Here is a 26,442-nt window from a genome sequence, read left to right on the forward strand (position 1 = left end):
CACTGAGAATCTGGAAAAGGGCCTGGAACCATTGGAGTTGGTGGAAAGATATGACAATCCCATCACTGCCTTTTCTCAGAATGTAAAACACACACAGTGACTGAGCAAACAAATGTATCTCCATCTGCGGAGTCACTCAGTCAGCCAGTACAGTATACAAAGTGCCATTTTAGTCCCAGTATATAAAGCACTGAAGGATCACCATCTCGACACAGACCCCGTCAGCATTCCCCAAGGGCAGGGCTTTGGACCGTGACCCTCGACAGACCTCTGATAGACATTACAGCCAATCACAAGAAAGAGGAAGATGGAGAGAGAGCGAGAGTGAGAGAGGGGAGAGAGAGAGAGAGAGAGAGAGAGAGAGAGAGGGTGAGCAAGCAAAAAGGTAGAAAAGACAGATAAGGCTGAGGAAAAGAGGAATATGTCAAACTAAGCCTCTGAACCGTCTCTCTGTACAGCCCCAGGATATGGAGCCTCCCACAATGTCCTGGCTGCCTTCAGGGGGTTCTCCCTTGAGCGATCCCCCCTCTTTCTCATCCTCTTCCTCTTCTTCTCCCCTGGGAGTTGTTCCCTTGTTCCTGTCATCCTGAGCATGTTTGCGGAGGGCCTTGTTCTGCTCTGTCCTCCCATACGTAGCTGCTGTCAGTCCCGTTTCAGTCCCACACGCCCACCAGTGCACGCGCCCAACATGCACGCGCCCAACATACACGCGCCCACCAGTGCACGCGCCCACCAGTGCACGCGCCCAACATGCACGCGCCCAACACGCACGCGCCCACCAGTGCACGCGCCCAACATGCACGCGCCCACCAGTGGAGGCTGCTGAGGGGAGGACGGCTCATAATAATGGCTGCAACAGAGTGAATGGAATGGCATTAATCACGTGTGTGATGTATTTGATACCATTCCACTCATTCAGCTCCAGCCATTACCACGAGCCCTTCCGACCTCCTGTGGTGTGCGGGCACACACACGCACACATGCACACACCGTCTGTGCAGTCCCTGTGTCCCACAGGCTCAGGACTACAGTACACTACTGCGACCACGCCAACTGTAGTAGAATTAAGATAAGGAACTCAAACTCCCTTACAACAAGACAGAACACACAGTTGGGAAGTGGATTAAAATACCAATATGCTGAGGTGACAGTCAGGTGGTAGGATAAGTAGTGGGGTACGTGGTACGTGGTACCAGTAAAACATGAGCCTATCATAATGTCAAGAAAACTGGAAGTTGCTACATCACTATTTATCATTAGGCTACTGCATGTCAAAGGCATAAAAAAACGATTGAATATGGGTGGTGTATCTTATGCTCCAAAATGCGATGTGGCTCGACTAGAACACTGAAATTTAGCCAAGGCAGAGATGAATGACTTCACAAAATAGATGCATCACGAGGAAGGAAAATTACGTGGATAATTTCTTGAAGCAACAGCTCAAGACGTCAGTCAGGAAGTTAAAGCTTGGTCGCAAATGGGTCTTACAAATGGACAATGACCCCAAGCATACTTCCAAAGTTCTGGAAAAATGGCTGAAGGACAACAAAGTCAAGGTATTGGAGTGGCCATAACAAAACGAAGAAATTAAATCTACTTTCACCCTTTGCCCATACACTGTATGTCCCACCTTGTTTTCTTCTACACACTTCACGTTCTTCAATATGTATTTGATTTCAATTAACTTCACAGTGTGTGCATGCTATGCAAGCCATGTGGCACCAATATGATGATACAGGAAAATCTACAGAACATTAAAGAGAATTTCTTCATACTAAATGCCCTTTCGTGCATCACTCAGCATATCAGCATTGCTTAACACCGTGTTCCAGTCTGTTCATAATGGACCAGTGTGTCTGTAACCCCTCCTCTCTCTCCCTCCCCAGTATCATGTTCTTTTCATTCCCTTCATCCCTCCACTCAGTGAAATGTTAACAGAGCCGGTTATATATGTAGGATCTCCCTCTTCCTCCTTCCTTTCTCCACTTCCTCCCCCTCCTCCCTCTGCTCCACCACTAATAGCCCCTAGGGAAACTTCATTATTTATCGCTATTGAAGTGGGGCTTTTGATTATAATACCTAACCCTCCCCTCCTGTCTATTACCCCAAAGGTCTGGGGCTGGGGAGGGAGAGAGGAGGGGGATTGATTACCTGTAGCCTCTACCAGACATGATTCAAGTGGGCTGTGAGTGAGGGAAGTTCACTGGATCAACGACAATGACGGTAACGTTTAGGCAATTTCGAATCAAATCAATTCTAATTTTATTTGTCACATGCTTCGCAAATGACAGGTGTGGACTAACAGTAAAATGCTTACTTACGGGCCCTTCCCAACAATGCAGAGAGAAGTAAAATAAAGAAATATGAGAAAAGTAATAATAAATACACAATGAGTAACGATAACTTGGCTATATACACAAGGTAGTGTGTATAAGGCAGTACTGAGTCAATGTGCAGGGGTACGAGGTAATTGAGGTAGTTAAGAACATAGACTGTAGGTAGAGATAAAGTGACTAGGCAACAGATAGATAATAAACAGTAGCAGCAGCATACAGTATGTGATGTGTCAAAAAAAGTTTGTGCAAAAATGCAGATAGTTTGGATTTCTTATTGGTTAAATATTTAACAAACTATTTAGCAGTCTTATGGCTTGGTGATAGAAGCTGTTCAGGGTCCTGTTGGGTCCAGACTTGATGCATCGGTACCGCTTGCCGAGCGAACAGGCTATGACTTGGTTGTCTGGTATCTAGGTACATTTTTCGGGCCTTCCTCTGACCCCGCCTGGTCCTGGATGGCAGGGAGCTCGGCCTCTGTGATGTACTGGGCCGTACGCACTACCCTCTGTAGCACCTTTTGGTCGGATGCAGAGCAATTGCCATACCAAGCGGTGATGCAACCAGTCAAGATGCTCTCAATGGTGCAGCTGTAAAACTTTTTGAGGATCTGAGGGCCCATGACAAATATTTTCGGCCTCCTGAGGGTGAAGAGGCATTGTCGTGCCCTCTTCACAACTGTGTTGGTGTGTGTGGACCATGATAGATCCTTAGTAATGTGGAGACCGAGGAACTTGAAGCTCTCCACCAGCTCCACTACAGCCCCATCGATGTGAATGGGGGCGTGCTCGGCCCTCCGTTTCCTGCAGTCCACAATAAGCTCCTTCGTCTTGCTGACGTTGAGGGAGAGACCTCTGACCTCCTCCTTATGTCTCATCGTCATTGGTGATCAGGCCTACCAACATCGTGTCGTCAGCAAATTTAAGGATGGTGTTGGAGTTGTGGGTGAACATGGAATACATCCCTGGTTAGGATGGAGGTAGACCGGCATGCCGTAATATTCATGCAGTACAGTGAATAGGATTTAATGATGTCTGAGAGATAGAAAAGGAGAAAGAGGAGAGTTTACTCTGTAACACTGGACAGGGATGAGAGAGTGTATTTGCAAAATGGTGCACAGTGTTCCTCTCAAGATGTTCGCTTCACACATTGATTTCAAAATGGCATCCGGTGTCAGATCTAATGAGGTGATTATGGTGTTTTCAACCTGGTTCCTGCTGCAGGAAGAAGGGCAGTGTCAAAGAGATAGGAGAACACACTACCTGTCTTTAAGAGAGGCATTGTCACAATGAAGCGAAATGGGGGAAGTTTAAAAGAACACAACTACGTAGTGAACCATGTTTAAAAGAAGGGACAACCTTTACACGATGTGATAAACACACTGCAGGTAGGATCTTCATTTCATCATTCCTGGGGTTGCAACTCAATATTAGGAAGGTGTTCTTAATGGTTTGTACACTCAGTGGAGTTCATCATGCCATTGATCAGAGTATTATTCAAGCTGTGTGTTTGTGTGTACAATATTTACTGCAGAGAGACACATTAGCTGACGTAACAAAGACGTGATACCACACCACCCGAGACCAGCACCTCAGGCTCAAGATCAATACTCTAATAAACTCAACTCAAAACCCGACATCTCTCCAAAATGAACGAGAACATAAATAATGGACGATAAAACAAACACTTCCCTTTCCCCCCTTGTCATTATTGCCCTTTTAATGTTTTCATCTTCAGGAAATAGACGTGGAGATGGATCACAACTGAAGCTGATGAAGTTTAATTTAATCTCTTCTCCTGTATCATTATTTTAACAATACCATCAGCGTTTCAGAGAGAGCTTGTGCGCTCGGAATGGCAAGTCCGGTTTCCAATTCCGCAAAAGGCAATCATCCCATTTGTGTTCGCACATAATGGAAGCAAGGAAAATAGAATGAAGGAGGAATGGAGGGAAGAGGAGGGGAAGAGAGAGAGAGAGAGAGAGAGAGAGAGAGAGAGAGAGAGAGAGAGAGATTTTTTAAAAGTTATCTCTCTTCCCCTGTCTTCGTCACTCTGGCTCCTCTCTCTGAATAATAGATTAGAGATGAGAAGTGTAGTTTTCCTTGCAGGGGGGACAGCCAAGCAGCATACTGATGTAGCTATGAGGTCAGCTCAGTACCGTCAAGATCAGCCTGCATGTTTAAAGGCACTTCAACAAGCATCCTCAAATGATTTATTTTTTAAATTATTAGTATAAATATTTTCATTGGCGTTATATTAGTAGCTGAACCGTTGCTGAAGGTCACCGGCTGCTCAGTCAGTATTCAATGACTTACTCTACAGTATGATAAACAGCTAGCTATATATAGTGCAGTCAAGTGTATTTTTATTAGGTATCTTTGTACCCCAGCAGTTCTTTGTGCACTGAACCCTTCCAACCCAACTGTCAATGTCCAGTCACATCCGGAACAAAATGTCATAAGGTTAACAAGGTGGGGTGAATAGTGCTACCCAACTCACCTGATCAAATCCAATGTTATTGGTCACATACACATATTTAGCAGATGTTATTGCGGGTATAGAGAAATGCTTGTGTCCCCAGCTACAACAGTGCAGTAGTATCTAACAAGTCACAACAATACACACACATCTAAAAGTAAAATAATGCAATTAAGAAATATATAAATATTAGGACGAGCAATGTTGGAGTGGCATTGACTAAAATACAGTAGAATAGAATACAGTATATACAAATGAGATGAGTAAAGCAGTATGTGAAAATTATTAAAGTGACTAGTGTTCTATATTATTAAAGTGGGCAGTAATTCCATGTCTATGTACAGTACCAGTCAAATTTTTGGACAGACTCACTCATTCAAGGGTTTTTCTTCATTTTTACTATTTTCTACATTGCAGAATAATAGTGAAGACATAAAATTATAATAGTGAAAACTATAAAATTACACATATGGAATCATGTAGTAACCAAAAAAGTGTTTAACAAAACCAAATGTATTTGAGATTTGAGATTTTTCAAATCGATGATGACAGCTTTGCACATTCTTGGCATTCTCTCAACCATCTTCAACCAACTAAATATAAAGAAAACCCCTGACTGAGTAGGTGTGTCCAAAAATTTGACCGATACTGTATATAGGGCAGCAAATGAGGAATAATGATAGGCTACATTTTCCACCTAAAAAGGGGTTGGTGGTGTGGATGTGGGGGGAAAAAAGCTCAGACTGGCTCAAAGAGGAGACGTTGTCCTTTTTGCTGGAGATTCCAAGTTGTCAGATCACCAAACGCCTCCAGTGAGAAAGACTGTTCGCTGCTCACGTTCCGTCATAAAAAAAAATCAATTAAGATTAAACATGGTATTCTACTCCCTCCACTCGTGCTCTGAGCCCCTGGTGTTTAAAAAATAATAATATTGGACCCAATCCGTATGTTTGACACCTCTGTTCTAATGCATTCACATGGGAGCTAGCTCTCAGTAAGCTAGAAGAGGCCTATTCTGGGATCATTATTTTTATTTCACAGACGGGTTGTGGCATTTGGAGAAAGCTTATCAGGTCAAGAGGAGGTCAAGAGGAGCCATGAACATGTGTCTTGAAATGTTCCCCATCAAGGCCTCCCGAGGAGCGCAAGGGTCTAAGGCACTGCATCGCAGTGCTAGAGGCGTCACTACAGACCCGGGTTCGATCCCGGGCTGCATCACAACCGCCCGTGATCAGGAGTCCCATAAGGCACAATTGGCCCAGCGTCGTCCGGGATAGGGGAGGGTTTGGACAGGGGGGCTTTACTTGGCTCATCTCACTCTAGCGACTCCTTGTGGCGGGCCGGACGCCTGCAGGCTGACCATGCTTGTCGGGTGAACAGTATTTCCTCCGAGGGCAGGTGGGTGTTAAGAAGCGCGGCTTAGCAGGTTATGTTTCGGAGGAAACGTGACTCAACCTTCACCTCCTGAGCCCGTTGGGGAGTTGCAGCAGTGAGACAAGATCGGGGCTTCTCTCCCCTGGGGGATAGAGGGAGAGGAAGGCAGAGCCTGGCACTATTTCCAGAAACTGGCAGTCTCTATCAAAAGGATGAGACTAAATATGGAGAGAGAGAGAGAGAGAGAGAGAGAGAGAGAGAGACTATATTATATTCGGAGAGAGATGAGTTACACCATGCCAATCCTTAATTCTACTACCAGTCTCTTATGGGAAGGCTTGTCACATAACTATAGGAGGATGCTTCAGTATTAGATTGTGTTCTATTTCCAACATAAGTGGATAAGCAAAATTCCAGAGGCTGCTAAATAGTGTCAGCAGCACTATTTCAGCACTGAAAACAACATAGATCAGCTGTGTATTGCTTCTTCTCCTGCGCATTTTGCTCAAAGAAGTTGAATAACAAATCTAAAGGAGGGAAATTAGCATGAAAAACTCCTCTCATTTCAATCGATGCATAAAATATCTGCACTTACTTTAATGAGCAGCAATAAAAGTTGCCACGCAGCGCGGCAGAGAGAAGAAGAGATGAGAAGAGAGCATCCTGATTGATGTTGCACATTAGAGAGTGGTAGCCTCCTTAACCGAGCAAACATCACAGCCTCCTCATTGTCCTCTCTTCTCTTCCTTCCTGTCCTCTCTTTTTTTTTCTCTCGGTCCTTTCCTCCGGCTCTCAATTTTTTTCTCTCTGTCTGTCTGACTCTCTCTCTCAGAACTCCCTGGCGAAGTTCTCTCAGAACTCCCTCTCCCTTCTCCTCTCCTCTAATCTCCTCTCCTCTAATCTCCTCTCCATCCCTGAAGAGCTTTCGCTCTCTGAGAATATGTCTCCTCTCCTGACCTGGAGTGGGTGATAAACCTCTGAAGTAAACCCTGACATATGTTTACTTATGATAAATGAAAAATAACACGCCCGCTCAAACACAGGTACCAGTTAGCTAGCTCTGCAGCTCTACAATTAACGTTCCCCATTGCTCACCATCACACGTTTTTCCCTAAATTCCAACACCATATCTCCTCCGCTCCATATTCAGCAGAGAATGCACCACCTGAGAGCAACAAAAATGGAGATGTCTAAACATTCTCTTCTCTGCAATTGTGTGAGAGGAATCTTGCCCTAATTAAGGCCTCGCTGCTAATGAATGCTCTGGCCCCATCACTCTCTGAAGGACCATATTAGCACGACACTCATTGGACATTCTGCACAGCACTCATCTGGCAGGTCAGTGACACCACCACCCAGCACCTGACCTCTAATGTGTGAGGGGGGTGCACAGATGAGCCAGCTTTCAATCAAATGCCTGTTTCAGGTAGTAGTGCTTGTGTAATGAGTCACCTTTCCCGAGATCTTAAAGTGGAACTGACAGCGTTTTGACTACTTTGCAGATATGAAACAAACAGAAAATCAGAATATCAGTTAAAATGATCCAAATGCCAGTTCCATTTGACAACAGTAAGACATTGTTGGCAGAATATATGGATGCAGTTCAATATAATTCACCAATATGTCTTGGTAGTCCCAAAAATATTGCTATCAGGTTATAAATCACAGCTGGCCATTGTTTGCTGTCTCCACCCATTCGGATGCACTGTGGACAAAAACGGGTGAATGTAACTAAGGCTGGGAATGTCAATACAATCTATTTACGTAGCTCTTAATTTAGCAAGCTAAAAACACGGAGCTCTCACATTAGCTAGCTACCTGCTGGGAGGATTTCATGTCATTGGAGGAGAGTGAGGGACCAACTTTTTCCCCTCATATTGTTTTTTTCAGGGGCTACAGCTAGATGCAGGTGTCATTTGGTTAGCTAGCAATAAATATGAATCGCTTTGCTAGCTAACTTAAACAACTGTTATCCAGTTAGCATATTGCTTGCGTGTATGAATTCACTCTGGCTATCTACTCCAATTTCAAAGCACAGAATAACTGATGAATTTAAGAACGGGCAACACCCGCTAAATATGACCGGTGTCAGTCGCTAAACTTATGCAAAAGAGCGTAACAGCAAGCTACGAACGCTCTAGATAACATGTAAACAGCCTAACCAGCTCTGCTAGGGCGAGTAAAATGGTCAGAGTGAGCATATAGTATGCTTACTTGTTCTCTCATTTGTGTCTGGAAGTAGCTAGCTAGCAAGCTACCCAACATTAGCAAGTTAGCTTGTGTACTTGACTACCGTTGTGAGGAATGCTCTAATCAACCCTACTCCTTAGCCAGTGCATCCAGTGTCAATCGGGCAGTGTACGCTCAGAGAGCGAAAAGCTCTGAATTTACAAATGAGCACACTCTGACACTGGAGGCAATTTATGAACGCACCCGTAGCTAGTTGTCAATCAGATGTACTTGGCAATTATCAAATCGGCAAGCAGGCAAGTTCCCATTCAGTTGTCAAAACGTGGGTTGGGACAAGCATGCATTGGCAGGCAAGATACAGCAGCAGGCTACTATTCCCCATCATTTATCAGTGCAATTTTGACAGCCAACTAGCTGAACTAGTTTGAGAGGGTTTATCCCTCGTTAAGAGTTTAGCTCATCTCTCTCTGGCTAGCTTTAGTTGTTGATCTTGTTGTTGTTGATGTGCATAACTGAGGGAGAGAGAGAATACCTTTTCACGGTTGTTTGATCAATAGGACTGTAAAGTTCCCAAATGCAAAAATCCATTCAGGTGTATTTTGTGGCTTTTGGCAAATGTGTTCTAATGATCTAAAGTCCCACCGTTGCTACTAACTATAAACACAGTCCAGTTCAAAGTGAATGATGGCAGGCCAGTGTGGCAAATGGCATATTCACGTAAAGGCCTACTGTACTTCTGATTGGCTGTGGCGCACCGGTCTGCATATGAGGTTTTATGTACTGCGATGTCCATTAATTGCCCAAACGCACGGCCGCTTTCCCACTCTACATTTCTGAGGAATTTTCACAAATGTCTAACTATACGTCATTCCCAAACATTCGAATAATTTATGAAAATGACCATATCTAAGTGCTCGCTTGTCAGAAAATATAAAACAAAGGTGTAATTCTTCCTGATTTGAGTCAGATTTCATGTCGCTAAAAGGCTGTCCGTTCCACTTTTAAGACTTGTGTTATAGCTGCCAGAGCTGTATGTCTCAGCTCAGTGGGCTAACACAAACAGGTCACATGCACAAACAGATGATGTCCTTTATTAGCATCATTGGAGGCTCTATACTATGTATTGAGGCAGAGGAGGTGACTGATTGGGTTGACGCTTGTGTGTCATAGAAATGAATAAAGAAAGATAGGATCTGTGTGGTTTGTTGTGTGTGTGTTTTGACATCGTAGGAGGCTCTTCCTGTTTGTTGTTTATGTCTTTGTCACCGTGACGACGCTAACGAGGCTTCTTGGGGGAGGATGTTTTGGTCAGGCGTCATGCAGCCCCAATTTTTGATCATGCGGTCTGATGGTACAGTATGTTGTTGTTCTATCAAATTTGATTCATTCCAAGTCTGATTCATCTGCATCTTGGAGATGAGTGTTTTAACAGCAGTGGGAGTTTTTGGCAGTGAGGGACTCATCATAATTCTCAGAATAAAAAGTAAGAGCTATTTAGAAGAAAACATCTGTCAGTATGACAACACAACTATATGAAAGTAGAAAATGTCCTTTGGCAGTAAACCTCTCACTCCCACCTCTACCCCTCTGATCACTCTGAAAATGTATTTTCCCACCTTTTAAACAATTTCTCTGTTGTAACTTATGATATTCGAAACTCCACAGCTAGTCTGGGTAAAAGGAGTATAGAAAATGTACACATATACGTTGTAGATCATATGTGCTGAGAATTAACAGTAAACACAACAATATCATTTAAAACCGTCTGCTACTATACTGATTGATATCATTATATCAGCCATACCAGACCCACATCATATTTACTAAAACAATCCTCCAATGCCATGAAAACACATTTGAGGTCAACACCAACTGGAATTAACTCGGGGCTTGGTGAGGTAATGAGGATAGAAATAAAAGATTTGGGATTTCGTCTTTGTCTAAAGCAATTACTTCTATTCAGGACTGTTCCGGCCGTGGCTGAATGTCGAATCATCCTCACTGACTGACATACGGATGAGGGAAATTAAAATGACTGTCTTCAACCAATCAAAGCCTCTAAGTTGAATTGGAATGCTTCATGGAATTTGCATGCATAGCTGGCTGTCAATCTATCTGCTCTCTGGGCTGTAGCGGAACATTTCAATCAATCAAGGTGGAATTATAGTATCTCCTCATAGGTGACAGGGATTTTCAATCCGGCTATACGGATTGCTGAGCTCTATTATTCTCTATGGACTTCCTAGCTTGGCTAAATATGTGTGACACATCTCAAAGACTCTGGTATAATGTGACAGGGATGTACTGTACGGACTTCTCTTTCGGGACAATAGCTGAATAAGAAACAGGCTAGTCAATAAATACAGTAGTTGTGAAAGGCCTTGTATTATTTTCTACTTTAGATCACAGAATACATTTTTTTATTATTTTTTTATTTTTTATGGGAGGCTTGTAAGTGTATGACATCACCAACAGGCTCTTGAACAGCTTCTATCCCCAAGCAATACGATAAATAGGTAACAAAATAGCTACAACGGAATGAGTTTTGCTTGTATCTTTACTGACCGTTTATGTCAGTATTTGCAGTATTCCCTATGCACACTCACTGGGCCCTACACACTCACACACGCTGTCACTCCAACACACACACAAACACTCACTCCGTCATTTGCTCACTCACACATGATATGCACATACATTTATACAGACTCTACACACCCGCAACACCACTCATATGCAAGCTGCTGCTACTCTGTTTATCTTATATCTGCTTGCCCTATACACACCTACCGCCATCTCTCCAGTATCCCTGTACATGTAAATATGGTATTGGATCTGATTTTTAAATATTTCCTGTATATAGTATAGTATATATAGTATAGTATGCTTACTTACTTATTTATATTATTCATTATTCTTATTCTTGTTTCTCGTGTTTTTTTTTTCTAGTAATACATTTTTTTTAAATGATTGCATTGTTGGGTATTGAGTTTGCAAGAAAGGACTTTCACTGTACTTGTGCATGAGACATTAACACGTGAAACCTGAAACTGTAGGGAGCAGGAAGACAAGAGCAGTTCTGATATGCTCTGATTTCTGGAGATATGTTCCAAAAAGACTCTATTCGAATTACAGCGTTTACACATACGCCATTTAGAAGACGCTCTCATCCAGAGTGTCAGCGTACGTTTTCATCCGTTTTTTTATACTCATCCCCTGTGGGAATCCAACCCACAACTGTGGAGCTGCAAGCGCCGTGCTCTACCGACTGAGTTACACAGGACCACTAAAGATGAAGACTGAAGATCAGTGACAAACTGAATTTTTGATGTATACCTACTTTGAAGTATTGCATATCATAGTAGCTACATCAACAGAAAATATCTACTGCCATAGCATGGCTGAATGTCACCATTACCATTCACAGAACACAAACAGACTTTTACAATTCTATTTGATAAAAAAAGGGCTGACTATACAGGGAATAAGGTGCCCTTTCGGAGACAGTCTAGGACAAAACAACAAGAGCAAAGGAATTGAAAGAGGCATCTTGGTCGTCCAGACAGATGGCAGAGGAGACAGGAGTGTCTGTCTCTCAGAACGATAAAGTCCAGATAGAGAGAGAGAAGCCCGGTAGGAGTCAGAGCCAGCACAGATAACACTGACTACTGAACAGATGGCTACTTACCCCTCCGAATACACCTGTCCTGTCCTGTCCTCCTCACACAGATACAGGAAGTGGAAGGCTTTTAAGGTGTCACGCAACGCAAGGCATATAAATGGATGGGCACCAACATAAATGTCTGTCGACCGGCTGGCAGGTTGTCAGGGACACTGCAGGTTGGACAAGGTCCTTGAAGGTTAAATACTGACTGGATGTGAATGGGTGTGACTTGGTGTTCTACAGGAGTAAATTAAAGATTGGTATAGCGGCGAAGTATGTAAATGTTGTTGCTATTGAGTGACTCATCCGGGGACCCATGAAATAGAAATGAGTGGGAGTTGACACATGAAGCCAATAGTTGAAGGCAACTCAGGATACGACGCAATGAGAAAAGATGTGTGTGTGTGTGTGTGTGTGTGTGTGTGTGTGTGTGTGTGTGTGTGTGTGTGTGTGTGTGTGTGTGTGTGTGTGTGTGTGTGTGTGTGTGTGTGTGTGTGTGTGTGTGTGTGTGTGTGTGTGCGCATGTATGTAATGCCTCAAATCAGTGTTTAAAAAAGAGCATCAGTATCTCTGAGAAAAGCTGTCATACAGCTCACTCATTCACTCACCAAGTGAGTGAGTGAGTGAGTGAGTGAGTGAGTGAGTGAGTGAGTGAGTGAGTGAGTGAGTGAGTGAGTGAGTGAGCTGTATGACAGCTTTTCTCAGAGATACTGATGCTCTTTTTTAAATACTGATTTGAGGCATCACATACACGTGCGCACACACACACACACACACTTTGTACAAGGATAAGACAGAGTTAGCCTATATATAATTTAGTTGTTGTGCTCTGGGTAAAGGCTATGCTTGAACTCCTTTGAGGTGGACCCAGTGTTGTGGTAAACCCTAACAGACAGATGTGAAGCTTCCAGCCCCTTTGACCTCTGCTATATAGTCCCCAGGGAAACAACACACAAACCCACACACTGCCTGTAATTAACGACTAAACACACACACAACACACACACTGTAATTAACTAGCTGAACAGACGCCTGCTAATTCAACATCAGCCCTGAAAACTAAAGCAGGACTCAAAAATAACCTTTTTCCTCCGATTTTGGTCCAAAGCTTTTACCCACGACGAGAAGAAATCAACCGAGAGGGCAGGGCCCGTTCCTTACTGTACATTAGCAGGTGATATCGAATGAGAACATTCTCCAAACCGAAGTCAAAGACAAGCAGGGGATTGATCTTGATATTCTACCCTGCTGCTATGTGAATATCATGTGCCTCGATGCAAATGGATAAGCTCCATAGAAATGAGCTATGTGTTAACAGCAGAGGGAGAGAGAGAGAGAGACACAGTGTAATAAAGACAGACAGAGGAGGAGAGAGAGAGAGAGAGAGAGAGAGGGGAGAGAGAGAGAGAGAGAGGGGGGGGGAGAGAGAAAGAATGAGCAAGACAGAGGAGGAGAGGGACTGCATGACAAAAAGAGAGCTAAACTGAGACAGAAACACATCTACACCATAGAACTACTGTAGCTGTAACAAGACCTAGTTTGCTTGTGTATATTTTTCGCAAGCTAGCCCAGGAGATTTGTTATATTCTAAGTGCTAAGATTCCAATCTGGAAATGTGTACGTTCGGCGAAAAAAAATATGACTACCCATTGTTACAAAACTCTGGGTTTTGCTAAACCATACCCCATGATGCCTCACAAATATACAGTTAGGGATGGAAGCAGAGGAAGCATCATCTGTGATGTTGGTAGAGAGAATCTAAAAACAAAAAAAGAATACCAGATATATAATGTAGCAGCGATTCACATTACTCATGTTTCGTGAGAGAGAGAGAGAGAGAGAGAGAGAGAGAGAGAGAGAGAGAGAGAGAGGGAGAGAGAGGGAGGAGAGAGAGGAGAGGAGAGGAGAGAGAGAGAGAGAGAGAGAAGAGAGAGAGAGGAGAGGGAGAGAGAGAGAGAGAGAGAGAGAGGGGAAAGAGAGAGAGGAGAGAGAGAGGGGAGGGGTAGAGAGAGAGAGAGAGAGAGAGAGAGAGAGAGAGAGAGAGAGAGAGAGAGAGAGAGAGACTGTAGCCATTCTGGATGAATACCATTGTATATAGTTCGACCCCCGGGGACCATAACACACTGAGACACAAAAAAGGAGCAAAGACAGACACTGCAAATTTTATGTAAACAATAGATCATCATTCTCTCATTAAAACAACGGAGGCAATGCAGAGAATATTCACAGATGGAACAGAATAGGTTGAAAAATACATTTTAATCCCTCTCTCCATTCCTCGTGAGGACGAGAGATGTTGATTTATTGGGGTATCACCCAATGCAGTTCTGGTCCAGCTCCAACCCTGCCTTCAGCCCCACAGAGTACAGTGTTTATGGACAGGCAACAGACCAGATGTCAGCCAAACCCAGGGACAAATGTGTCCTGTGTAAATCTGCAGAGACGCAATTACATGTTCCTCATCGGATATGATGAACATGGATTCAAGAAGTATTGACTCTGTGGAAACAGATGATATACATCTCCTAATGTACAATCATTTATATAGCTTTTCCCATCCACTCTTCTACTGTACTGCTACCGCCCAAAGGGGACCAGAAATCATGACGACGGAAGAAGACGTGGCTGTTGGCTGTTGGCTGTTGGCTGTTGGCTGACTTCATGCAGTAAAAGCTTCTAATATAACAGATGCAAAGTATATGAACAAACTAAGAAAAGAGGGTTCCTCAAGGATTTTGAGGCCTTCAATGGTTCTTTGCAGTTCAGAAAAAGTGTTCTTTCCTCATTAGTGATAACAAAAATGTAGGTGGCAGAGGCTCATTTGAATATTTTTGTATTTTTTTTGTGCTACCGTGAGTTCCAGTGTCATTCCAGCTGATGTAATATGTTGTGTCATTATGGCCAGTGACAGTGTCTTGTGAAAGACTTGTGCTTCATTTAGAACCATGGCAGAGGTACAGTGTGCGCAGCACGGGTGAGGCTGGGTAGTTCCAATAGAATGCATAGCCTTTTGGGTTAGAGAGAGGAGGTGTGTCTGAACTTTTGACTGGTCTGTATGTAAATTTGATATTTCCATTATAATGGAAATATATATATATATAGAGAGAGAGAGAGATTTGGTTTGTTAGAAATCATTTACATAAGTATTCAGATCCTTTACTCAGTACTTTGTTGAAGCACCTTTGGCAGCAATTACAACATCAACTCATCTCAAGCTCTGTCAGATTGGATGGGGAAAGTTGCTGCACAGCTATTTTCAGGACTCTCCAGAGATGTTCGATCGGGTTCAAGTTTGATCTCTGGCTGGGCTCCAGGACATTCAGAGACTCCCGAAGCCACTCCTGCGTTGTCTTGGCTGTGTGCTTAGGGTTGTTGTCCTGTTGGAAGTTGAACCTTCGCCCCAGTCAGAGGTCCTGAGCGCTCTGGAGCAGGTTTTCATCAAGCATCTCTCTGTACTTTGCTCCTTTCATCTTTGCCTCGATCCTGACTAGTCTCCTGGTCCCTGCCGCTAAAACAAATTCTTGATCTTGATGCTGCCACCACCATGCTTCACCATAGGGTTGTTGCCAGGTTTCCTCCAGACGTGACGCTTGGAATTCAGGCCAAAGAGTTCGATCTTGGTTTCATCAGACCACAGAATCTTGTTACTCATGATCTGAGATTCTTTATGTGGCTTTTGGCAAACTCCAAGCGAGCTGTCATGTGTCTTTTACAGTGGAGTGGCTTCCGTCTGGCCACTCTACCATAAAGGCCTGATTGGTGGAGTGTTGCAGAGATAGTTGTCCTTCTGGAATGTTCTCCCATCTCCACAGAGGAACTCTGGAGCTCTGTCAGAGTGGCCATCGGGTTCTTGGTCACCTCCCTGACTATGGCCCTTCTCCCCAGATTGCTCAGTTTGGCCGTGCTTCCAAACTTCTTCCATTTAAGTATTATGGAGGCCACTGTGTTCTTGGGGACCTTCAATGCTGCAGACAGTTTTTGGTACCCTTCCCCAGATCTGTGCCTCGACACAATCCTGTCTCGGAGCTCTACAGACAATTCTGAATAATTATGTAAATAAGGTATTTCTGTTTTTTTGGGGGGGTTTTGCAAAAATGTCTTACATCTTGTTTTCACTTTGTCAATATGGGGTATTGTGTGTAGATTGCTGAGCTTTTTTTCCTTTTTTAAAATTTTTGAATAAGGCTGTAACTAAACAAAATGTGGAAAAAGTCAAGGGGTCTGAATCCATTCCGAAGGCACTGTGTATAGAAATATGTGTGTATCAGCTACAGTATACATTTAGCAAGACAAAAGAGTGGGAGGAGATGGACACACACTATATATATATATATATATACAACTCTTATTTTGTATTTTATTTAATTCATATCTGATGTTGTTGTTGCCTATTAATGTTTTATATGTGGACCCCGGGAAGAGTAGCTGCTGCATGTGCAGTAGCTAATGGGGATCCTAATCAACTAAAACTAAACTAAACACTCAGCCGCGCTCACATACCCACTCTCTCACACACACACACACACACACACACACACACACACACACACACACACACACACACACACACACACACACACACACACACACACATTGCAACTTCTAGAAGTGACATATCCCTAGTGTGTGTTAAATGGAAGGTAAATAGAGGAGAATGAATCACAACAGGACAGTCTACAGTGATGCATACTAATCAGTATTTAACCCACGGGGAAACACAGGGCCTAGCTAATGACATCCATCTTGAGGAGGTGTGTGTGTGTGTGTGTGTGTGTGTGTGTGTGTGTGTGTGTGTGTGTGTGTGTGTGTGTGTGTGTGTGTGTGTGTGTGTGTGTGTGTGTGTGTGTGTGTGTGTGTGTGTGTGTGTGTGTGTGTGTGTGTGTGTGTGTGTGTGTGTGTGTGTGTGAGTGTGTGTGTGTGTGTGAGTGTCCTCCGTGGGTGTATGCAGATGGCTGGGTCATGATTTCCACCCCACGCTCTAAGCCAGGTAGACAGCAACATCGCTGTTTTTTCTGTGCATTTTCTATTTCCTTTACCCCAATGTCTTGACACCAAACAAAGATGTACACCGATAATAATGTATATAACATGGCAGAGGTACAGCGTGCGCAGTATGGGGGAGGCTGGGTAGTTCCAATAGAACACAAGGCCTTTTGGGTTAGAGAGAGAAACTGTCCGGGGTGAAGAGAGAGAGAAAGAGAGTCCAAATCAAATCAGCGTTTATTGGTCACGTAGACAGTTTAGCGGATGTTATAGCGAGTGCAGCAAAATGTTTGTGTTACTGTGAGTGTGTGCGCGTGTGTGTGCATGAGTACATGTGTGCGTACGCGTGTGTGTGTGTGTGAGAGAGAGGAGAGAGGGACCGTACTTGCGTTCTAAACCGTAAGCATTTTGGGTACGCGAAAATAGAAAGCTTTATAGCATGTGAAATTTCAAAAATGTTGCATAATTTCAATGCCATTAGTACACAGCATGTAGTACGAGGCAGGACAGATATCGGCCACAGAGAGAAAAAGAGGTAAAGAGGGAATGAGAGAGGAAAGCAGAGGAGATGTATGTTTCATTGTTGACTCAGCAGAAGGAGTCTGGTCAGTGTATGGAGGGATGGTGATTGGTGGATAAGAGGTAGAGGTATATGGATAAGCTTTATAAGGGTCAGAGGTTAGATAGAGTTGGATCGATAAGATTAAGGGTTATATAGATATAGAAAGTGTATAGAAAATGTTGTACTGTACCTTTGGGCTGGCCGCGACCCAACGTGACGAACCCGGACGAGATGAAAGTATGAAGGTCGTGACCCCCACTGCTGCGGATGCTCTCCTTCCCGTATTGGAGACCTGCAAGAGCCAATCACAGAGTCAGAAACCTGGTGTAAACCTATAGGGACATCGAGGAGGAGTCTTCCAAAGACTGCTTACTTGCAAAGTTTCTCTTTTTGATCACCTAAGAACAGCAGACACTTCCGATTACTTTGATTCTCACTTTCACTGCTGCTATCAGAACCCCTTGATCATTCTCTCTTTAAACTAGAAAATGGAAGAAAACTAGTCTAAATAAATAAATAAACATGCTAATAAAAATCCATAGGAAAGACCACTGTGAACCCAATCATGCTTCACTTACCAGAGGTTGCCATAGCTGCAGATATCATGACTTAGGCTTACTGTATGTCTCGCCTGTATTATCCTCCCATTCTATTACCATGGTAATTGTGTTGTGAGCAGTGTCACACACACACGTACACACACACACAATATCATACCCGATCCTTCCTGTCTAACCTTTATCATGGTTGGGCCATGTTTCTGACCCTAGAAGACAACCTGTGAATCCAAAGGACCTGTTCAAACCCAATCCCCTTCTCCTGATTCTTTTCCCAACGTATTAAGGTGAGATAGCGTGAAGCACCGCCACGGAAAAGGCTATGCATTACGAATTGATTGTCCTTGATAAAAGGATACGTGACTTTCACCTCCAATGAGCACCTATGCACCTATGCACCTATGCACCTATGCACCTATGCATGTGACAGATATAGGAGATAGAGAGGTACCTTTGACACGTGATAACTTTTTTTGTACCTTCTTGAGTTCCCGGCTCTATATAGCAGAAGAATGTTAATAATCCGATCATTTCATTATGGAATGAGAGGGAGCGATGTGGTGTTGTGAAGCTCGGAGAGACTGGCGAGGTTATTCAACTCCAAGGGCGATAAAGCTTTACCCCAGTGAGACAGGAGGGGGTAATTGACATGGTGTAGTGGTTTTACAGCGTTGTCAGTTCCCTATCTACGGTGTAGGGGACATGGTGGCATGCACGTCATCTGTATCGTGTGCTGTATGTACTGCTCTCTCTCTCTCTCTCTCTCTCTCTCTCTCTCTCTCTCTCTCTCTCTCTCTCTCTCTCTCTCTCTCTCTCTCTCTCTCTCTCTCTCTCTCTCTCTCTCTCTCTCTCTCTCTCTCTCTCTCTCTCTCTTTCTCTCTCTCTCTCTCTCTCTCTCTCTCTCTCTCTCTCTCTCTCTCTCTCTCTCTCTCTCTCTCTCTCTCTCTCTCTCTCTCTCTCTCTCTCTCTCTCTCTCTCTCTCTCTCTCTCTCTCTCTCTCTCTCTCAACCTCCCATTGACGGTAAGCGCTCAGCCTTTGTAAAAACCAAACTACCAATGCTGTACTGTGCAATACTTATTCTTCATGTCAGAATTGTTGATCGCACACGAGCACATGCAAGCTCTGACACACAACACAGGTGCATACAGGAGGTGGTTTATACAAACCATGTTGACACAGTCAGCATAGAAATACCCCTCTTTAAATGGAGGAGATGATTACCAAGCCCACAGGGAGGGAGAGCGGGAGGGAGGTCAGTGAGGAGATGTAATAGCCGTGCAGTTCTGGGATTAATTGTTGGAAGATTAGAAAAACACAAAATGTCGAGAGAAAAAAAGTGCAGACTGAATCTGATTATGAAAAGTGCCAATCGGCGAACTATATCTTAATTAAACTAATGAAATCATAGTTTAGTAATCCAGGCAAAACTCATGCATGCTGTGCTGCCAATCTCTCCGAGGCAATAGACACACACAAACACACACATACGCAGAGAGTGAGACTAACACCCATACTCGTGCAGAAATACACACACAGACTCACAAATACCCAAATACACACACACATACACACAAACGCGCACACACACACATACACACACACAAACCCACACCCACACTCACACACATACACACACACACACACACACACACACACAGCACTAAAGGGCTGTGGGAAATGTCCAAAAGGTCCTATCAAAACAAGGTTACGTAAAAAACAAGAAGATGAAATGGTTGTCATTTGTATACAGTCACCATTAGCTGTTTGTGCATCAGAGTCATCGTTGGAGAAACTGTGGTTGTTGTTGAGTCAAAAATAGGACCTCTGACCCTAAGATGTTAGGATATGGATCCTGGAGTATAAACAGATATACTGCACACTACAATAAACATTCATCTCTATTCATTATGGACTTAATTCACCTTTTTTTATCGCAACAACCAACATACAGTAATAAAATCTGTGTTTGCAGTGTAATGTAAATGTTTTTCTCCGTGAGAGCTATATGGGTCCAAAAAGAATTATTATATTATATATTATTTTCTCTCACTTAGTTTCTTTACTTCAAACCCAGAAGTACGTTTAACGTCAAATCCACTCAAGCCCTCTAAACTGAACAACTGTCAAGGACTTTTCCTTGTTGTGGCTGCAGCGTGTATGATGTATGATGTTAACTCAGACCTAAAAACAGGTTCCCAAGCTTACAACTCAAGCAGAGTGGATGACAATATAAATAGCATGGTATCCTATTCTGCTGTCTGCACAGTTTGTTCCGGGATCTGTTTTTAAAAATGCCCGGACGGCGGGACAGGTTTTCTAGCAATTTACCAAGGACACCTGTGACCGACCCGGCCTGCATTTTTAGGAATGCATCTAAAGCTATGCTAAGAAAATCATCTGTTTTTTTGGGCAAAGTGGGCTTGTTGTGATGTGGAAAACCACGGCATTCCATTTTAGGATCAGAGGGGGATGTCATTTCATTTCATCTCTTGGCTCAGTTGGAGAGGGTCCTCTTAGGCTTCTCCAGACCTTAGGCTTAAGCTATAGCTGGTTACCGAGGACTCTGGGACATTCTGATTTAAGAGACGTGAGGGGCTCGTCTTGGAAGGCTGCGGCGTGTGTGTAGGGTTTCTTTAATCTATTCATTTATTTGTGTCTTTCTTCCATTCGGTTTCTTCCTTTCTCTCCGTTCTCCATGTTCTGTCTATCTAACTGTGTCATCCTCAGCGGGGACATCTCTCATAGAAAGAAATCCTCTAGTCAGGAGCACAACAGTACGGTATTATAGTGGAGTCGCATTTTGCCACACATGAATATGCAATTTCACTGCGAGTGAGTGGTTTCTATCTCTCTCTCTCTCCCTGTGCTGCTGTACCACCGATCCTGATCCCGTTAGAATGGCAACTCCCAATTTATACCCACACATTACCCATGTCATCTCTTCTGCCTGTCACTGCCTTTCATGTCCAAGACCACAGGACTTCCTGGTCCACAGTGTAGGGCGAGCTGGGCTGGGATGGGATAAGCTAGCCTACATGATGAGCTATGTTCACTTGCTAACACTAACAACGATTGTGTGCAGGAAGGCAGGCAGACAGAGACACAACCTGACAGGCAGACAGAAAGGCACAGAGAGAGCGAGATGCTTGACCTCCGCTGAGTATGACTTCCCACAAGGTCATCCAGTTGGGTGGGTGCTTTCCCCCTGTGCCTTGCACGGCTCGGTGGGCCACAGCATTAGGACCAGATTGATACAGTGAGTCAGGGGGACAGGCAGGGCCGCTGACTGGGAGCAGACTGGGGTCGACAGACCGGGGGGGTCGACAGACCGGGGGGGTCGACAGAACGGCGGGGTTGACAGACAGACCGGGGACGACAGACCGGCGGGGTCGACAGACCGGCGGGGTCGACAGACCGGCGGGGTCGACAGAACGGTGGGGTCGACAAACAGACTGGGGACGACAGACAGACCGGGGACGACAGACAGACCGGGGTCGACAGACCGGCGGGGTCGACAGACCGGGGACGACCGACCGGCGTGGTCGACAGACCGGGGACGACAGACCGGCGGGGTCAACAGACCGGGGACGACAGACCAGCGGGGTCAACAGACCGGGGACGACAGACCGGCGGGGTCAACAGACCGGGGACAACGGCGGGGTCAGCAGACCGGGGACAACAGACCGGGTCGACAGACTGGGGACAACATGGCCCGCCATGCTCTGCAACCTAAATGAGCTGGTCCGAAACCTGACACACGTGTTTGTCTAGCCTGCACATCTGTTTGTCTGTCCTGCTGTGTGTCTCTGTGTGTCTTTTGTCCATGCGAGTGGATTTTTAGGTCTTTCTCTGTCTGTCTGTCTGTCTGTCTGTCTGTCTGTCTGTCTGTCCTCCCTTTCTCTTGTTGTGTTGAGGTACAGAAGAATAGGTTTTTGGATACGGCCACAGTCTCTTCCTCTCTGCACTCGTTTTCTGTCTTACTGTGTATCTCTCAAACACCTTTCTCTTTTAGTCTTTCTCTCCCTCTCGCTCAACTCAGACCTGCCTCACACTCACAGTAAACATGAGACAGGTTTGTGGTTGCAGGACTGTATGTCTTCAGAGATCCCAGAACCGAGATGTACACCCCCTGTCAGTGTTGTTCTGTTCCCACTTTCCAGCCGTGTGGTTGAATCCCATTCCCATGCGTGCCGACGCGGTCACGGTCTCGCTGCGGTCTGTGTTTCAGGGTGTCATCCTTGGCTGACTCACCCGCTGAACCACTCAGTGTCCACCGTTTCCACCCCGCCACAGACGGCCCGGCCATGTTCCCTCACCAGCCACAATGATCTACACTAACAGGGCCTCTGTCTGTCTTTCTTCCTCTGTCTACTGTCCCTATCCCTCTCTTTCTCCCTCTACTGTCTCTATCCCTCTCTTCCTCCCTCTACTGTCTCTATCCCTCTCTTCCTCTCTCTACTGTCTCTATCCCTCTCTTTCTCCCTCTACTGTCTCTATCCCTCTCTTCCTCTCTCTACTGTCTCTATCCCTCTCTTCCTCTCTCGACTGTCTCTATCCCTCTCTTCCTCTCTCTACTGTCTCTATCCCTCTCTTCCTCTCTCTACTGTCTCTATCCCTCTCTTCCTCTCTCGACTGTCTCTATCCCTCTCTTCCTCTCTCTACTGTCTCTATCCCTCTCTTCCTCTCTCTACTGTCCCTATCCCTCTCTTCCTCTGTCTACTGTCTCTATCCCTCTCTTCCTCTGTCTACTGTCTCTATCCCTCTCTTTCTCCCTCTACTGTCTCTATCCCTCTCTTTCTCCCTCTACTGTCTCTATCCCTCTCTTCCTCCCTCTACTGTCTCTATCCCTCTCTTCCTCTCTCTACTGTCTCTATCCCTCTCTTCCTCTCTCTACTGTCTCTATCCCTCTCTTCCTCTGTCTACTGTCTCTATCCCTCTCTTCCTCTCTCTACTGTCTCTATCCCTCTCTTCCTCTCTCTACTGTCTATCCCTCTCTTCCTCTGTCTACTGTCTCTATCCCTCTCTTCCTCTGTCTACTGTCTCTATCCCTCTCTTCCTCTCTCTCTCCCTCTCTTTCTCTCTCTCCCTCTTGTTCCCACTCTTGCACAAATCGGATGATTATGGGATGTTAACACAGAAGATTACACCATTGACAGGGAGCGCAGCCTGCTGTAGACACACAATGTGTGCACTCGTACACAAAGAATGAGAGTCCACTGACACATATAAGTTCAGTAACAGTCTCATGCAGATGATTAAGAAGGTCAAAGTCATGAAGGATAATGATGATGCACCAACACATTCACACACTTTACACAGTATTCTCATACCACTTCACCAAATTTGTCTTTGATGATATGTACCCAAAACAGTAGAATATATGTACCATACTATAAAGGTAACGTACCGTGGTTGGACTTGGACTGGTGGACAGGGGTGTAGTGGTTCTTGGAGGAGGTTTGTTGAGGAGTGTTGTCTTTGGGAGAGCCGTTCATCGCTGCAAAGTTCTCACAGTCGTACTGAGATATGGGAATGGGCCCCTGCTGCCTCAGGATGTCTGCAAGAGCCCTGGGGAAGCACAGAGAGAGAACTTTGAATATTTTGGGCACCAACTGTTACTGTTACTACTATTTAGCTAACTTCTCCAAGCAGCTACACTAAACTCCAAGGTGAGTGAGAGTTCTTGGCACTGGAAGGTTACAGAGAATAATAATAAAACAGTCGAAACAGACACAGAGTTGTGTTTATGAGAAGCCGTTCTAATTAGGTTGAATGGTAGTGTTTTTCAGGCCGACGCCAGGTGCGTATGGAGGTATGGTACCCTCGGGGACGAGGAGGAGAGGGAAGAGAGGGAATAGAAAAACTCAACAGCCTCATGAAAGAAAATAACAACTATATTCAATTTTTTTTTTCTGGCAGCACTTCGGAAGAGGAGGAAATCAAATGATGTTTGCATTGCTGCGGTTGCTCCAAGCCTTGTACATGACAAATATCTCTACAGCATAACCTTTGCTGCTCTATAAATATTGTTCCTGTTTTTTAGTTATTTCACACCTGTGTTTTTCAGTGAGGTACTTTAACATTGGGTGTGCTGTTGTGCAGATGTGTTAAGCAATTATTATTATAATAAAATCGAACCTTTACTTAACTTGGCAAGTCAGTTATGACGGCCTAACCCGGCCGACTCTGGGCCGATTGTGTGCCACCCTAAGGGACTCCCAATCACAGACGGATGTGATGCAGCCTGGATTCAAACCAGGGACTGCAGTGACGCCTCTTGCACTGAGATGCAGTGCCTCAGACAGCTGCACCACTCAGGAGCCCATTATAATGATAACTTTGACCTTAACGTGATACATTATTCACTGTCTCGAGCTTAGTCCTGGGTTGAGTCATGCATGTATAAAAGGACCATGCGTCATAGAGGGAGAGTACAATGTTTGTCAGCGGTCACTCATCGATGTCTTCTCTCCAACATGTGTTGTCCACTCGTCTGTGGTAACTGTAATGTGGCAAAGCCCAAAGGGAGCCAAGAAACAGCTGAGAAGACACACGGAAGCTTACACACAAAACTACAAACAGCTACTTGGTGGAAAACTCCAACATAATGCTGATTAACCCTTGTCAGTTCACCACTGCAGGCTATGAATCCACACACCACCACCACCGAGAAAGTGTTGGTATGATAGGTGGTTTGGAAGTGTGTGTGGGGGGGGGGGGCTTGAATAGAAGTTATATTTAACATTTTATTGTCTATAACAGTCAACTGATAACAAACTGGTTTGACTTGACATTTCTATTTATTTATTACATTTTACCCCTTTTTCTCCCCAATTTCATGGTATCCAATTGTTTAGTAGCTACTATCTTGTCTCATCACTACAACTCCCGTACGGTCTCGGAAAAGACGAAGTTTAGAAGTCATGCGTCCTCCGATACACAACCCAACCAAGCCGCACTGCTTCTTAACACAGCGCGCATCCAACCTGGAAGCCAGCCGCACCAATGTGCCCGGAGGAAACACCGTGCACCTGGCAACCTCGGTTAGCGTGCACTGCGCCCAGCCCGCCACAGGAGTCGCTGGTGCGCGATGAGACAAGGATATCCCTACCGGCCAAACACTCCCTAACCCGGACGACGCTAGGCCAATTGTGCGTTGCCCCACGGACCTCCTGGTCGCGGCCGGTTGCGACAGAGGCTGGGCGGCAAGGTGGTCTCTGGTGGCAAAGCTGGCCCTTAACCACTGCGCCACCCGGGAGGCCCGGCCTTGACATTTTACGAGTATTTTTACGAGGGAAATGTGCGTAGACATTGCTGTGTGTCTGGATTTATCCGTTTCCATTTTAAGGGATGATGCATCATCAGTGCTCTCCGTATTATTACATCGGGTTTATGATGCAGAAACCAGATTCATCACAACACCTGCAGTGAAACATGCTCAAGAGAGACATCAAATATGCATCAGTAGGATCAGTAGGATCATTCCCTCACCCACACACCTGATTTGCCAGCCAACAAGTCTGCCTATCCAAATCATTTAGATGTTTCGCTTTGAACACCTCTGCAAACAAAATGTGGCTTTCATGTGTACACTACTGTATTAATGGCATTCCGGCATTTAACCTCAATTCTGTATAATCCAATAGAATATAATTTGGGGAAAAATATGCACCATTTGAACTATGAGTGGGTGATAGGATCATTTTTATAAGCAGTGTCAGACTGTATTGGCAGGACATTTCTCTACCTGGTTAAAAGTCCAATGTTGTTTCATATAAAAGAGTTTCATTCCAAAATGCAATATATCAATTGTCAGAAATGTTGGTAAATTGACATTAATTAAAAACACATCTTGTGAAAGAGATAGAGCTACTCTTTTTTCATCTTACCAAATCCACCCCTAACATCCAAACTCCAATAGAAAAGTACCCCTATTGGGTTTTTAAAAAAGCTACATATAATGAAGTATCAATATATAAATAGATAACTTTCAACCACATTGTGCCAATATCACATAGCAGATTTATTGTATCCAGAAGGTATGTGTTTTCTTTTGGTAATTTAAGCAACTTTTGCAAACAATCGCAAATAATTTGCTGTTCAATTATGGATTGGTTGAATGCTTATTGCCTGAGTGACAGAGCTTACTGTTTGCAGCCTCCGTAGGTTTGCAGTGTTTCCCATGGCTGGGGTTCGGATCAAAGAACCCTACAAATGAGTTCTTTATAGAATGTTTAGGGGTGCCACATATGGAGCAAGCAGAACCAGAGCTATATATAGTGGGGTCTGAAATGATTGAC

At 44.5% G+C, this 26,442-nt stretch overlaps 1 protein-coding gene across 3 annotated transcripts in view; it reads right to left on the minus strand.

The window, feature by feature from the left end:
• Window positions 1-26,442, minus strand: part of LOC135523754 (protein shisa-6-like) — a 65,992-nt gene that overhangs the window by 37,075 nt on the left and 2,475 nt on the right. For all 3 annotated transcript variants that reach the window (XM_064950634.1, XM_064950633.1, XM_064950631.1), the window contains exons 3-4: window positions 23,550-23,710; window positions 17,775-17,876 (exon numbers count right to left, since the gene is read on the minus strand). In XM_064950634.1, the coding sequence (XP_064806706.1) occupies window positions 17,775-17,876; window positions 23,550-23,710 (263 nt within the window). The remainder of the gene's footprint in view (window positions 1-17,774; window positions 17,877-23,549; window positions 23,711-26,442) is intronic.

Source organism: Oncorhynchus masou, chromosome 31 (genome assembly GCF_036934945.1).
Source record: "Oncorhynchus masou masou isolate Uvic2021 chromosome 31, UVic_Omas_1.1, whole genome shotgun sequence".
Classification (NCBI taxonomy): domain Eukaryota; kingdom Metazoa; phylum Chordata; class Actinopteri; order Salmoniformes; family Salmonidae; genus Oncorhynchus; species Oncorhynchus masou.